At 38.9% G+C, this 17,052-nt stretch overlaps 1 protein-coding gene across 7 annotated transcripts in view; it reads left to right on the top strand.

Moving 5' to 3' along the window:
- Nucleotides 1-17,052, top strand: part of LRRC7 (leucine rich repeat containing 7) — a 215,861-nt gene that overhangs the window by 89,377 nt on the left and 109,432 nt on the right. For 6 of the 7 annotated variants that reach the window (XM_067467827.1, XM_067467828.1, XM_067467825.1 and 3 more), the window contains exons 2-3: nucleotides 5,986-6,188; nucleotides 15,287-15,404. In XM_067467827.1, the coding sequence (XP_067323928.1) occupies nucleotides 6,000-6,188; nucleotides 15,287-15,404 (307 nt within the window). In that variant the 5' untranslated portion in view covers nucleotides 5,986-5,999. Of the gene's footprint in view, nucleotides 1-5,985; nucleotides 6,189-15,286; nucleotides 15,405-17,052 lie in introns of those variants that run through there. The other variant, XM_067467833.1, reaches the window with a different exon arrangement.

Here is a 17,052-nt window from a genome sequence, read left to right as displayed (position 1 = left end):
TTTCCTAAAACCATAAGGAAGCAGAGCAGCTCAGTGTTATGGAATGATGAGAGCTGTAATTTTACAAGCCTTCTCTGCCAAAGAGTCTTGGTGCCTCAACGAACCACAAGAGCTTGATTTCCATAGTAACAAGTTGTTGTCAAACTGCATTAATTTAAAAATTTTCCCTAACAGAGAGATGTTAAAAACACTGAGGTTTTGGCACTTGGGAAGAGTTAGAGAGAATTTAGGGTCAGAGTTCCTTATTTTGATATTTTGATGGAGCTTGAAGTTATAGTCAAAATATCATGGTGGAAAGAGTAAGCAGATTTCTGTTAATGCAAAAATATATTTTAACATGAAAGAAAGAACAAGAGATCAGTAAATGTTTGCTATATACATTTGACCACAAAGTGAATTTGTTTCTTTTAAGCTTTGTGGTTGTTAAGTCATTTCCAGTTTAGGAAAGATAGTTTCCCTGTTATTAATAGCCTTACTTAGGTCTTGCAAACTCAGGGGCCTGGGTTCCTTAATTGAAGCTATTCACCTGTAATATTGCCATCACTTCCTACTATCTTAGTCTTTTATAATGATATGTTCAAAGTATGAAAGCCCTAGATTAGTCACTTTGCATTCTTAGATGAGTTCAGAGTTAATTTTCAATTGGACCTATTTATTTAATGTATTAGTAGCCATAATACCTTTGGTACTCTTCTCAAGCATTATATTTCAAATGAGTTGATTTTCTTCCTTTCAGCTTTCTATGCTATCCAGCTTTTATAAACCTATACAGAAACCTATCCTTTAAACTTACGATACAGACCCCATCCCTCACCCCCTAATTTCATAATGAGTATTGAAACATTTTTTTCATTGATCGCACAGGCAAACTGGTTAGGATAAAAATGTATGTGTTTGTCTCCCTTAACATAACGGAATCGGTGAAGGTAGAGGTACTCTATACACGAGTACGGCAATATAGGAATTGTAATGTCTATCTTTTTTCTTACAAAATAAATGTTGTCTGTCTACTGTGAGAGATTGGTCCCAGTGGGGCAGTGACAATAGCATTCAATGGTACAAACAATCTAAACCAAAAAATACAAAAAACAAAAAACCCCAAAGCAAGGAACTTGCCTGTTTACAATGTAATGTAAAATTCTATATTAAATCTACAAAGAAATATACATGCAAATGGATCAATACAGTAATGTCCCAGAAAAGAGTTGCCAAACCATCTCATTGGTCGTGTTTTACCCAGATTCTAACATGCCTCTATGAACACTCATTTAGATCATTATCTAGCTCAGATTTTGAACTTTCATTTTTATTTTTAAACAAGTCTTTTAGAAGTTGAGATATGTACACTGCTCATATTCTGCCCAGTTGTTCTGAAAGTATCAGCTTTTCCCTGTCAAGAGGCAAAGTGAAGCAAAGATAGAATACAAGGGAAGGCAGTAGAATTCATAAGCAAGGGAAGCACAGATTTCATTACAAGGTTGCAAGTAAGGCAAGGGAAAATATAGAAGAGAAGACAGAGTGAGAGGTGCAACCAATGGAATGCAAGAAGTGAGAATAAATAGCACAAGTGATTGAGTTCAAGAAGTTCAAGAAACAAGAGAGTGACACATTGTGAGAGTGTGAGATGAGACAAGGGATGAGGGAGTAGGAGGGAAAGGAAGGGAGAAATAGTTATATGATAAACTGAGATGGGGGCAGTAGCATTGCTGAGATCTGTATTGAAACAAATATTGAATATGTGTCAATCTGTACCATATATACTTATGTATAAGTCATGAATAGTATACACTACTATATGTTTTCTTGTATAAATACATACCTAAGATAAAGTTTAATTTATAAATTAGACACAGTGAGAAATTAATAATAACTAATAGCGAAAGGTTGATATTAATGTACTGTGATAAAAGTATGTAAATGTGGTGCAAAATTTAAAACGTACAGATTTTTTTTGTCTGGAATTTTCCTATGATGTATTTAGACTGCATCCTACAACTGAAACAGTAGGAAGTAAAACCATAGAATCATAGAATCAAAGAGTTGGAAGAGACCTCATGGGCCATCCAGTCCAACCCCCTGCCAAGAAGCAGGAATATTGCATTCAAATCACCCCTGACAAATGGCCATCCAGCCTCTGCTTAAAAGCTTCCAAAGAAGGAGCCTCCACCACACTCCGGGGCAGAGAGTTCCACTGCTGAATGGCTCTCACAGTCAGGAAGTTCTTCCTAATGTTCAGATGGAGTCTCCTCTCTTGTAGTTTGAAGCCATTGTTCCGCGTCCTAGTCTCCAAGGAAGCAGAAAACAAGCTTGCTCCCTCCTCCCTGTGGCTTCCTCTCACATATTTATACATGGCTATCATATCTCCTCTCAGCCTTCTCTTCTTCAGGCTAAACATGCCCAGTTCCCTAAGCCGCTCCTCATAGGGCTTGTTCTCCAGACCCTTGATCATTTTAGTCGCCCTCCTCTGGACACATTCCAGCTTGTCAATATCTCTCTTGAATTGTGGTGCCCAGAATTGGACACAGTATTCCAGATGTGGTCTAACCAAAGCAGAATAGAGGGGTAGCATTACTTCCTTAGATCTAGACACTATGCTCCTATTGATGCAGGCCAAAATCCCATTGGCTTTTTTTTGCTGCCACATCACATTGTTGGCTTATGTTTAACTTGTTGTCCACGAGGACTCCAAGATCTTTTTCACACGTACTGCTCTCGAGCCAGGCGTCCCCCATTCTGTATCTTTGCATTTCATTTTTTCTGCCAAAGTGGAGTATCTTGCATTTGTCACTGTTGAACTTCATTTTGTTAGTTTTGGCCCATCTCTCTAATCTGTCAAGATCGTTTTGAATTCTGCTCCTGTCCTCTGGACTATTGGCTATCCCTCCCAATTTGGTGTCATCTGCAAACTTGATGATCATGCCTTCTAGCCCTTCATCTAAGTCATTAATAAAGATGTTGAACAGGACCGGGCCCAGGACGGAACCCTGCGGCACTCCGCTCGTCACTTCTTTCCAAGATGAAGAGGAAGCATTAGTGAGCACTCTCTGTGTTCGTCCACTTAACCAATTACAGATCCACCTCACCGTAGTTTTGCCTAGCCCACATTGGACTAGTTTCCTTGCCAGAAGGTCATGGGGGACCTTGTCGAAGGCCTTACTGAAATCCAGGTACGCTACATCCACGGCATTCCCCGCATCTACCCAGCTTGTAGCTCTATCGAAGAAAGAGATCAGATTAGTCTGGCATGACTTGTTTTTGATAAATCCATGTTGACTATTAGCGATGACTGCATTTGTTTCTAAGTGTTTGCAGACCGCTTCCTTAACAATCTTTTCCAGAATCTTGCCCGGTATCGACGTGAGGCTGACCGGACGGTAGTTGTTTGGGTCATCCTTTTTTCCCTTCTTGAAGATTGGGACCACATTGGCCCTCCTCCAATCTGCTGGAACTTCTCCCGTTCTCCAATAACTCTCAAAGATGGTTGCCAATGGTTCCGAAATGACTTCCGCTAGTTCCTTCAGTACTCTTGGGTGTAGTTGATCTGGCCCTGGGGACTTGAACTCATTAAGAGCGGCCAGGTATTCCTGGACGACTTCTTTCCCAATTTGGGGTTGGATGTCCTCCAATCCCTCATCCACTCCATCTTGCTGAGGTTGAAGACTCTCATTTTGTGAGAAGACCGAGGCAAAGAAGGCATTAAGTAGTTCTGCCTTTTCCCTATCCCCTGTCAGCATTGCCCCATCTTCTCCTCGAAGAGGTCCTATCGCCTCCTTGTTTTTCCTTTTTCTACTGACATAAGAATGGAAGCCCTTTTTATTGTTTTTAATGTCCCTGGCAAGCCTGAGCTCGTTTTGTGCTTTAGCCTTGCGGACCTTTTCCCTATAGGTGTTGGCTATTTGTTTGAATTCTTCTTTGGTGATTTCTCCCTTTTTCCACTTCTTGTGCATGTCTCTTTTGTGTCTTAGCACAGTTAGAAGTTCTTTGGACATCCATTCTGGCTTCTTTGCACTTGTCCTATTTTTTCTCTTTGTTGGCATGGTTTGCAATTGCGCCTTGAGTATTTCACTCTTGAGAAATTCCTATCCATCCGTAGCTCCCTTGTCTTTTAGTATCTGTGTCCACGGAATGCTGCTCAGCGTTTCCTTCATTTTTTGGAAATCAGCTCTCCTAAAGTCCAAAATGTGGGTTTGACTTGTCTTAGTTTCGGCCTTCCTTTGTACCTCAAATTGCAGGAGCACATGGTCACTTGCCCCTAAGGATCCTACCACTTCGACCGCATCGATCAGGTCCTCCGCATTTGGATAGGATAGGACCACTGTACTTAACCCGTTTGTTAATTTTGGTTAGTGTTTGAACTGTGATTCACGTAAAAACTGTAAAAACTGTAGTTTACATTTTTGAGCCAGTCAAATACAGTAGTACTTTCCTAAACACAGTAGTACTTTGACTGACACAGATTTTCTGTCTGACAGTTAGTGAAAGAGTGTGCATGTTGCACATTCACCCACATACTATTTTGTCTTGGAATACATAGAAAATCTGAATCTAAATGCAGCTATATAGCCAAAGTTCTTGGTCCTCCCTTCCCCCAGTTTTTTTTTAATGGAAGCGTAGCAAGTGGATTCCCAGAGCATGGAAATATTGTAAGCAAATTCAAAAGTAACCAAATCACTACCAGTCACAATGCACCTAATGAGTTAAATGTACAAAATGTAAGAATATAAGATTAGTAAAGAAAAGTACACAGCTGAAAGCTGTAATCTACTGAAGTTCAAAAGAAGGAAATTATAGCCTGTGAAATGTACTTGGCTTTTCCTGGGCTTGAAGTCCTTGGTGGTGATTGGAAGTAGGGCTTGCGACTCCTTTCTGCCCAGTAATTTTTTATGTGACTCCAGGTATGGTATAGGCATAAAATAGGCATAAAATCAAACACTGATAATAAATCGGCATTTGCAAGGCTTGCTATCAGCCAGATTTTCCTTTTGGTGGAGTAAAGCTGAAGAAATTTCTGCAGAGTCCACTGCAGAAAACATTATGTTGTTGCTTACAGATTTGCGACTATGATTGGTGTTCAGGAACCTTTTACTGTTGCCAAATTTTTCATGACTGCAGTATTTACCTAAAGGGACCCCATTTGGGGTAGGTTCTTACGGTTTAAGAGGCAATGACTGGGAGAGTAAGAAAGGAAATATCATTGACATCATTATTTAAATTCACAGAGAAATGACTTTTCTGAGAACACCAGTAATGTCATTGGGGACTACCATTTTAGTGCTAAGGCAGAGGGACTTGTGAGGGAAGAAAAACATTGAAGTATAATGACATATGAAGGCCCCAATGTATAGATTGAAGATATTACTAAGCTCTGCTCAAACCTGCCAGAAAGAATGCCAGAAAAAAGAAACCATAGTATAAGAAAGTAACTGGCAGCAGGAGTGACAATAACCAGAAACATCTAGCAAAATCCGACTAAAGGCGTTCCACCATATTTGGTAGCCTGGACATGTACCGTTATGTTACAAAGTAGAGAGAGGTGAAACTAACCCCAGTGACCAAATTCAGTGTAACTTGTAGAGCTTAATAAAGTCCTGGATGTGCTGCTTGGGGATTTTGGGAGTTAGGAGTTCAACCAAGCTCTAATGAGTGCTGATGTCTATGTGTAGTGAAGAAAAAGAGTAAGGACAAAACTTTTTCTTGCATTCAGAGGAAATTTTGCTAGCCTGGTTTGCCAACTGCATACAGAATTAACCAAGCTGGAAAGGATTAGAACATGGAAAATGGGAAGTTGATACATACCCTGTGTGTAATGTAAAAGTCCTTATATAATGTATATTGATAGTTTATAGAATTTCCTGGTTTGAGGTTAAACATGCTATTGAAACTAACTTTAGGCATTCCAAATAGGTATCTTATAACAAAATGAGTAATGAATTGGGCAACAATTTATCTGTTTTTCTTTCTTCTCTCTCCTCTCTCCTCCTTCAGTGCAGCATTTGGAGATGACAACCAAAAGGAAAATTATTGGCCGATTGGTGCCATGCCGATGTTTTCGAGGGGAAGAAGAAATAGTCTCAGTGCTTGATTACTCCCATTGCAGCCTTCAGCAGGTGCCAAAGGAGGTTTTTAACTTTGAACGGACATTAGAGGAACTTTATCTAGATGCCAATCAAATTGAAGAGCTACCTAAGGTAAACCCTGACTTTTTTTTGTTATAAGCACATGCAGTTGTTAGATCTATTTATTTATTTATTGTGTTAGAAGCAAATTGAGAAGTTGTAACATAAACATTCTGGAATGCTATCTATGAATTTGTATTGACAAATGCCTAACTTGTTCAAAGTGGCAAATAACAAAAAAATATATCTGATTTTAGAAAATATATTGTTCTTCCAGCAGATATAAAGGGGTTGAATTGGATTCTGTTCCTGGAAATATATCTGTGAAAAACTCTTTGTTAAAGTCATTGTACTCAAGGCATAGAAGTTGATCTATAATAGGCTGGAATAAGTTTCTGAATTCATAGTAAATTCTCAGTTCCAGTGTATGTTAACTGAAAGTCAGTGATATGCTTCCTTTGTTGAAAATGAAAAGGGTATTATACATTTTCAGGCTGGAGAACTAGACATAGTGAAACCTAGACTGGTATCTCTCTCCTCTCCCATTAACATTTTGTGGAAATATAAGGCATGATTTATATATAATAAATGCCATGCCATGGCATAATATGGTTCATGTTATTGGCTGTCACTGGTGAGAGCACAGAATAGATAATTCACATGTTATCTTAAGGACACATTCATTCTCTGTCTCCCTTGTACATAAGCATTCACAGACACCCATGAACTTGTCACAGAAAATTTTATTTTTAATTTTGCAGTTGGCAAAATTCAAATTTTGCAGCTGGCAAGACTGCAAAATTAGTGCAATTGACTGTCCTAAAATACTCTCTGCAAATAATATGCGTAATCGTAGGTTGAGGAAGTTTGGTTTGATGGCTTTTAAAGCCATTCCAGCTCGGTATTTCCTGAGTACATGATTCAGTGATGTTATGGGTTTTATTATACAGCTATTGCTGTCTCCAATACTGTGTGAAGACTAAACAGGCATTTAGAACATCTGTCTGTGGACTGATGTAAAGCTGCATAAATGTCAGTGGTTGTGAAAATACGAGCTCTCTGGACGCTAATTAGTGATACCAAATGAAAGCCATGGTTTATAGGTGATTTTTTTTCTTTTTAGTTTTTAGACAAGTAAATTACACTTTGTGTCGTGATAAGAAGAGGTAGTGTTTAACAAGCTGAAATAAATATTTGTAGATCTTTGTAAATAAGATTTTCTTAGAAAATAGCTTGAAATAACAGGTAATGAGAGCTGAACAATACAACACAAGATAGTCATCTGCAAAAGAAATTGAGGGCAATAGTATGCTGACTACTGAGATTTGAATCTCTTGTTAACCTCTGGAGACACATAACAAAAGATATAGCTATAACAAAAAATTGTGAAAATTGTACCCATTGACAACTGTTTTGCACTACTAATGTAATGGGACTGCTTTTTCCTATGGAGGTAACCCACTGGAAAAAAGGTGCTGGAGTGAAACTATAGCAGAAACTGCATGAGATGTGTGGTGTTGCTGAATTGTGTGGCTCTTTCTCTGTGCCAGTACATTCATTCGCCGTCTCCCTTCTGCATATGCATTCACAGACACCCATGAAGCAGAAGAGGCATTGATTGCCAAAGGCACAGTCTAAAAAGCAAAACTGGACCAGCAGCATCCAAAAATGTTAAGGTTGCTTTAGATTATGTGAAATTAGGGCAAAAACTGAAGAGATTTTCAAAATGGATATATGGTGACTACAGGAGGATACTACTGCGCTCATTTATAAAGGCAAGATTTAATATCTGAAGCCACCCAATACACACTACTAAGTATTATTATTATTATTATTAACTTTATTTGTACCCCGCTAGCATCTCCCAGAGGACTCGATGCGGCTTACACAGGCCGAAGCCTCAAACACAATACAATAGAGAATATAACATCACAACAACAAGGCAGATCAAACAATAAGCAAAATAACATAACACCGCAGTACTAAGCAAATCAAACAATAAGCAAAATAACAACAATGGCAGTACATCAGGACATTATTAAAAACTGGTTCGGCCGGCGCACTGGGGTACAAGGGTTAAAAGTGCTGAATGGCAGGAGGCACGTAAGGTTAAAAGTGCGATGTGCAGCGACAATTTGTTATGCTAAGGTGCTACTAGGACTTGGGGTGGGGATTCCTAGTCTGGGAAGGCACAACGGAACAGCCAAGTTTTTAAGTTCCTTCTGAAAACGGCTAGAGTGGGGGCCTGTCTGAGATCTTTTGGGAGGGCGTTCCAAAGTCGGGGGGCCGCCACAGTAAAGGCCCTGTCACGTGTCCCCACCAAGCGCGCTTGCGACGTGGGTGGGATCACGAGCAGGGCCTCTCCAAATGACCGTAACGAGCGCGTGGGTTCGTAGATGGTGATGCGGTCACGCAGGTAGGGTGGTCCCAAACCGTTTAGGGCTTTGTAGGTGAGCACCTGCACCTTGAATTGGACTCGGAAGACAAATGGCAGCCAATGGAGCTCCTTAAACAGAGGGGTAGACCTCTCTTGATAATGAGCTCCTGTTAATATCCTGGCTGCTGCCCGCTGGACCAATTGAAGTTTCCGAGCCGTCTTCAAGGGCAGCCCCACGTAGAGCGCATTGCAGTAATCCATTCTAGAGGTGACCAAGGCATGGACCACCCCAGCCAGATCAGCCTTCACGAGGTATGGTCGCAGTTGGCGCACAAGTCTCAGTTGCGCAAAGGCCCTCCCGGATACTGCCGACACCTGAGCCTCAAGTGTAAGCGAAGAATCCAAGAGGACGCCCAAACTGCGGACCTGTGGTTTCAGGGGGAGTGTAACCCCGTCCAACACAGGTGACCACCCTATACCCCGATCTGGTTTGCGATCGACCAGGAGGACCTCTGTCTTGATCTTCAGCTTGTTCTTCCTCATCCAGATCGACACAGCGGCCAGGCACTCGTCTAGCACCTGAGAAGCCTCCTTGGAGTTAGGTGGAAAAGAGTAGTAGAGTTGTGTGTCATCCGCGTAGAGATGGCACCCAACTCCAAAACTCCGGATGACCTCTCCCAGCGGTTTCATGTAGATGTTAAAAAGCATGGGCGACAAAATAGAGCCTTGCGGGACCCCACAGGTCAAAGGCCAGGGGTCAGAGCAGGCGTCTCCCAGCTTCACCATCTGAGTTCGTCCCTCCAGGAAGGACTGGAGCCACGACAGAACCGTGCCCCCAAGGCCCATCCCGGAGAGACGACCCAGAAGGATACCATGATCGATGGTATCGATAGCTACAGCTTTGGATCTTCTGGATCACTGGTGTAGATAGCTACAGCTTTGGATCTTCTGGATCACTGGTGTTGAGAACACCTAACATTGCTCACACACCAGATCTTTCATTGAACTTGGCAAAAGATACACCACTAAGAAATTAGATATATCCTTGTCAAACTACCATCACTTTATGCCTATCACTGCCTTCTGTCACACTGAGAAGAGTTTACCAGCTGTTCCTTATCTTTTCTTTCCATTGCAAAACAGATTATCCCTTGCCTCTTCTGGAACAATCCTCATTGCACATTTCAACACAAGTTGAAACAACAGGTGCAATTCAAGGAACTCACATTGTAGTTTAAATTCCATTTATCCCAAAGCAAGAAAATCTCACCTCTACTGAATAAATCTCACAAAGATAACTCCATTAGGTTTGCCTTAGGTTTGTTGTTATGTCAGAAATGGCTTGAAGGCACACTACGGCAATTGAAAGGCTGGCTCATAAATCCAGTTAGTAGTTAATAGCCAGTACTCCTACATGCAAATGTCACCATAGTGTGTCAGTGTGCAGACTCAACAAATTTCTTTCCTGTCCTTGCTCATTTGGTAATGGGACTTGAAATGTTACAGCAGCACCTTGTGGTGGAGGCAGGCTTCACTATGCCACTGTATCATCTTTATAGCTGTGTATAGTTTTATAGCTGGCAGTGGTGGCCTTTTCTCACTTCAGTGGGCAGATTGTTCTTGTCTTCAGTTTGTTCTCTTCCTTAGTGAGATAGATGGGAGGATCACAAAATGATCAGAGAAAGAGTTCCATGGTACATGAAAATATATCAGTCTGAAAGTCTTTCCAGTCCAGTATTCTTTTTGCATAATGATGACCATCCTGTTGCCCACTGGAAGCCCATAAGCCAAATAAATTAGCATATTTGTAAATAGGACAGTAAGGTATTAAAGTGACAAAAAGTGTGTCCAAGTATTGATTTATCAACCCCATTGAGTAGTTAGTTGTGAGTGTGTCTAATTGTGGGGACTGATTAGGACTGAAAAATATGGCAGAGGAAAACATATATTGGAATTACATGTTTGATTTAGGTTTTAAATCATTCCACATATTTTATAATTCTGTTGGCATCAGGGGTGGCTCAACCCATTACGCAAAGTAAGCATTTGCAGTATAGTTGATTTTGCACAGGGGCGCTCTTGAGGCACTCTTGGGGAGAAATAGACCTTGACATATGCGAGTTATAGTTACTGGGATGTATAGTTCACCTAAAATCAAAGAGCATTCTGAACTCCACCAATGATGGAATTGAACCAAATATGGCACACAGAACTCCCACGACGAGCAGAAAATATGTATCAGTGATTGGTTGGGGGGGGGGGAATACTGTTTGCTTACCGCTGAAAATTACCTATGGCCGCCTCTGGTTGGCCCTTCTTTCCTTCCTGTATGCACATATACACACATTCTGCCATATGTTTCTTTGCCTTCTTTTCTTCCACACCTATTCAAGTGCTGTTCACAGTTGAAGACGTTATATTATTTACTAGCAGTCATTTCAGATATGTATCTGTGGCTCTTTTTGAACAAATAAAACATGCCATCTAGATGTTGTGATGCCTAAACCAATGCACATTCATATGGTATAAATTGAACATTCCTTAGCCAAAATGTTTGGGACCAGAGATGTTTTGGATTTGGATTTTTTATTTTGGAATAATTGCATTTTATGATAATGGAAATGGGATACCAATCTAAAAATGAAATTGTACATACACCTTATACACATAGCCTAAAAGTAATTTTATGTACAGTATTTTATACAGTTTACTGAGTTTAATAAGACTTATTCTTTAATATGTGTATGATAGCATACTTTGAGCACTGTATTTAAAAGTAATTTTTGTTCTTCCTTGGGTGGATCTGACCAGCATTGCTTTGTTCTATTGCTTAAGCTGCCTTTCTTTGGCCAAATTTGAATGCTCAATGCTGTGCTTTGTTCACTTCATTGGGCAGTTGTTTATAACTCAGAAGCAATTTAGTTATACTCACCAGGGGGTTGAAAGAAAAGTGATATAGAGAAGTGAGTCACTTCCCAGCTGTATATATCTGCTCTCAGTGAAGACTCTGGATACCAAATCATATTTTTCTGCCTCATAGAGATGAAATGGAGTGTGATAGAGGTCAATTTGTGAGTGTATAGTTCAGAGTTATTTCTTCTTTTTAATCATGATCTGTGATACTAATAATATAAAAGGGTTTTAGGTTTTTTAAAGATTACTTTTTTTAAGGTATACAAAAAAGATAAAGCACATATTTGAGTGTGCATAAAATGGAGTGGTAATGGAACCAAGTAGATAGATAGATAGATAGATAGATAGATAGATAGATAGATAGATATCTTATTGTATGGAATATACTGTGTCATGAAGAGATAGATTGTCTCCCACATCCCCCAGTATGGTAGGCATACACTCATTTGAATAACTATAATCAAAGTCTATGTGCTACTATGCCCATTCTACCTGCCCAAACCCACAAAGTATCCAGAGAAGATGACGTGGATATCATGTTGAGATAATTTAAATGGATTCCTTTGGGAGTCAAGCTGAAATATCAGTGGGCTTGAAATTTCAGTAGGATATCAACAGAAGGCATAAAGTATAGAACCTTAGCTTAAGAGTTGGGTTACTGATGCATTTCAGATAGAAGACATTAAACAAAAGCAAGCTTTTTATGATACGAGGTGATAGGAGATATATGTGCATATAGTGGGCCCTTGGTATCTGCTGGAGTTTGGTTTCAAGATCCCCTTAATATCAAAATGTGTGCATGCTCACCCCCCATCCTGGTACAATGGCATTATTTAGAATGGCAGAATCAAGACTGTGGATACAGAATCCATGGATATAGTGGGACAGCTGTATTTATAATATTACAGTTTTAAGTGATTTTATATGGATTTTATTATGTGGTATTAACTGTTTTTAATTGATACGTATGTATTTATGTATGTATGCTGCGGCATTTAATTGTTGCCAATCTGTACGCTGCCCTGAGATGCCTTTGGGCTGAAAAGGGTGGGATAAAAATGCGGTAAATAAATAAATATATGTACTTGAATATATTGACATTCTCCATTTATATAGAGTAATAGTAAACCTGGAAGGCGTACATTTCATTTTTCCCTTGTAAACACCTTTTGAATTTTACAATGAAATATGCATTTTTGGCTGTAATATTTGGCAGTTCATTGAAATCAACAAAGAATTATCAGTCATCTATCCCAAACTGCCAATTCAGTAGTCTAGGTTTTTCTTACAAGTTAGAAATGAAATTATAAAATTCTGTAGTATAAAAATTATGGGAAAATATATTTCTGATGTCTGTAGTAGGTAAAATGCAATGTATCTGTTTCTAAATTCCTAAGTTTCATTTCTGTGTTGCTAGATTAATGCCTTTCAGACTGAGAAATTCAATTTTTGTATCAGTAGGAAAAAAGTTTTATTTGCATGTCATTAGTTCTGAGATAATAATGTCTATCTATGATATTTGATAATAATTTAAGATGAGCTATTACTGGATGAACATGTGGTTTGGGAAGAAATGTTAAGAATTATGGCCAATCAAATTATTATTATTATTATTATTATTATTATTACTATTATTATTATTATTATTATTGGAGCCCCCCACTGGCACAGCAGGTTAAACCACTGAGCTGCTGAACTTTCTGACCAAAAGGTCAGCGGTTCAAATCCGGGGAATGGAGTGAGCTCCCACTGTTAGCTCCAGCTTCTGCCAACCTAGCAGTTCGAAAACATGCAAATGTGAGTAGATCAGTAGGTACCGCTCTGGCAGGAAGGTAACGGCGCTCCATGCAGTCATGTTAGCCACATGACTTTGGAGGTGTCTATAGACAACGCTGACTCTTCGACTTAGAAATGGAAATGAGCACCACCCCCCAGAGTTGGACACAACTAGACTTAATGTCAAGGGGAAACCATCATGTTGTTGTTGTTGTTGTTGTTGTTTCGCTTTATCACTCCTGAAGGAGACTGAAAGTGGCTTACATTAAAAGTATGACCACACAATTTAAAATAAACAAAAATGCAAACATTAGAACAGCATTAGACATAATAGTATGAAAAAATCACAGTTAAAATCCATTAAAACATATCCAAAGTAAGCACATTATTATACCTTCTGCTTTTACAAGTATCCATAAAAGAATATCTATGTATTATAAACAGGCTACTGGGCAGTTTTATTTTTCAATAGAGTTCACGATTTCTTATGAGACCTAAACCCAAAGAGTTCCATTTCTTTCTCCCGAACAACACGAACACATGAAGCTGTCCATGGTAGTTGTTTTAGTAGTTGTTTTAGTTTAACTACAGGGTCTTGTTGCAACTTTTGTTTTAAGAGAAAAGCACCCAATTTTAAGGTACTTGAATCTGTGTCTCAACATCAGTTGGGAGCCCTCAAAACAAAATCAGCTGGGTTCCTTGCTACTTGAAAGAACACATCCTACCACATGTACCTGACTAAGAATTGAAGTCAGCTGGAGGAACCATCCTCTGTCAATATGCTGTATGGGAATACAAGATAGGGTCATTTGAACTGTGACAACCCAATTGTAGAATGTCCAGGAGGCTCAACAAACACTAGTATTGAATTTATTTAGACAACAAGTAAAATGCAGACGGAGGCCACAAAGAGGTGCTAGATAGAGAAATATAGTTCATGGGGGGGGGGGAGGTTGAAGGAGTTAAATCATTTCCCCCTGTGTTCCTGTTTTTCTCCCCACCCATGTCACTTTCATTGAAACAACCATCATTTATGATATGGGAGGCTGGGGGTGGGGGTGGGGAATAACCACTGAAAATGGGGGAAATTGTTTTCTTCCTTCAACTCCTCCCCCACCCCCTAAAATGGACTATCCTTCTCTGTCTAGCACCCTCTTGTAGTCTCCGTCCAGATAATGGAACAGTACCAATAGGGCTATTTGCTTAAGCCTGTAGTTCTAACTGATTCAATCTAAAATGTTTATGCACCTAGGGTCAAATTATTCTAACTTTTTGAAGCTGTCATCAGCAACCAGACTTCTTTCAGAGAGAAACCCACAATATGCTAAACCACTTTTAGCCATGCAAACACTATGATTTGCTAAGCCACTTCTTTCAGTGGGAAATGCACAATCTGCTAAATCATTTCAAGCTATATAGATGCCATAATCTGTTAATCCACTTCTTTCAATGGGAAATCCATAATCTTCTTAAACCATTTTTTCAATGGGAAACCCTAATAGACCACTCTGAAGTACTTCTAGACATGTAAACATCACAATCTGTTAATCCATTTCTTTCATTAAGAGACCTAAGATCTGTTAACAAAGGGAGAGCTACCAACAACCTGCAGATGGGTGTAACCATCACACATTAAATAGCACACATCTGATATGTACAGACAAAATAAACAAGAGCAAAGTTGATTCCTACCTGTTTTACAAAAGGCGCTGTCTGTAGATCTTTTGCCTACAGGTTGCTATGCTTCCTGTGAAATGGACCATGCATCATGTGATGGAACCCATAAAAACTAATATGCAAAGGACATCAGACACGAGGCATTTTACTGTCTGATAAGGTCCTAAGAAAAGAGAAGTGTTCATTTTTCTCTTGTGTTGATGTATCTTTTTCCTGGAATCATGACATTATGTGGGACAGTTTACTCAGGATAGTCTGAGCATGCTTAGCCACACTTGAGAGAGCAGTCTTGCATTGTGTGAACTAGGCCTCACTGACTATGAGCAAACGTTCGGTATTTTATGCTATATTTGTATTGCCTTTAAATGTTAATACTGTGGTAATATTACATGGGAGTATTGTAATCAATTTTCTCTTTTTTTTGTAGCAATTATTCAACTGTCAAGCTCTGCGTAAACTGAGTATCCCAGACAATGACCTTTCAAGCCTGCCAACCAGCATTGCCAGTTTAGTTAATCTTAAAGAACTTGACATCAGTAAAAATGGTAAGGAATATGGTTCTTCTACTGGATTTCATTTATTATAGGATCATAAGAGGAGTTTTTAAAGCAATAATAAAACAACATTAAAACTTATCTTATTTCTTTTGCACTCATGCATATAATAATGATCTAACTAACTTAAGCACAAACAGTTCTAAATAGTGTTTAGTTTTCCCTTTTTGTGCATTTCCGCTCTCCTTTAATCTTCTGCCATTGTACTCCAACTACAAAATTGTTTTTGGCTAAAAAGTAGCTTACTAACTGCTGTGTATCCACAGTTATGCCAGAAAACAAATATGACTCCACAAACATGTGCTAATTGCTATTGTGCAAATAGTGATTGTGTTCTCCCATTTGTTTTTTCACCTCTTCAAACTAGTTATGAAAATAGGAAAAATACCAGTTTGGCAGAGGCGTGATAGGGATATGCCCAAAGATTGTCCCCCCAAAAACCCTATCATTTTTGTAAGGACATAGTGCACCATTGTATGTCTTAATTGGGCATCATTTGCATAGTGACAATGCTGAATTTTATTGTGTAATTAAAGCATAAAGAAAATTCCTCTATCGCAGTTTTTCACAGCTTTAACCTTATTTGACATGCCAGTTAATATAGATTATAGGGCTAGTGGCCTTCTGTTTCATCGGTTATGGCCGCATGAATCAGAAATTGATGCACATCTGCAAAACAAACATGTTTGTTTGTTTATTTGTGTGTTTGTTTGTCATCTCTCAGTCCTCCAGGGCACCTGAGGCAATGCACAAAAAACAGAAACAAAGAAAGCATTTTTTAAAAAATATGTCAGAGGAGTTTTAATAAACCGGTTCATTTTGATAAACCACATTCACACAACAGTTTGAAAGGCTTACATTGATAATGACCAAATGCCATAAAAATAGTGCAGTTTTAGTTGCCAGCTAGATGCTGTTTTCTATTAAAAAAAATAATGGAAACAATGACTTAGTGCTAGGGAAAAGACATAAATGAATCAGAAACTGATCAGTAATCAATCAACTACTGTTTCAAGGATTCATGGATCCATGCAGAGGCTTGTATACTTTTTCTGTAGGTAGACAAATTATGAGTGTCAGGTAATTATTGGTATATATTGTGACAAACAAGATAATTTTTGTTTGCCTTTTTGGGCTGCTAATTGCTAATGAGAAATGAATGTAATCTGTGGAAAATGCTTTATCAGTATTTCAAACCAATGCAACATTCTGCTTATATCCTGAGCTTTACTACTAGTTCTTAAATTCAGGGGAGGATTAAAATGTTAGATCTCAAGGTTCCATCTTCCAGACCCTAGGTTACATATTATTATTACTAATTGAACATGTAGGCAACTAAAATAATGATGCATTTTCCCTGTGTTTCCTTGTGCATCCCTTCCCATCCTCTTCATCTATTATTTTCCTTCAAATTTTAGCTGAAAGCCATTTTGGTTAGGGACTGCTCACTGTACAAACGGTTGGTGCTTCCTGATTTCTTACATACAGAATTACAAAAAACAAAAACAAAAAACCAATATAAAGTGCCCACTAAAAGAAACTGTTTTATTTTGATTTTTATCATTTGCTGCACCAGACTGAAAAATGGACAATTTTAGACAATTTCTTTCATGCATAATGATTTTGACAGCATGGAAGG

Source organism: Anolis sagrei, chromosome 4 (assembly GCF_037176765.1).
Source record: "Anolis sagrei isolate rAnoSag1 chromosome 4, rAnoSag1.mat, whole genome shotgun sequence".
In the NCBI taxonomy this organism is placed as follows: domain Eukaryota; kingdom Metazoa; phylum Chordata; class Lepidosauria; order Squamata; family Dactyloidae; genus Anolis; species Anolis sagrei.
Note: the sequence above shows the minus strand (reverse complement) of the source record. Positions and strands in the feature narration are given on the sequence as shown.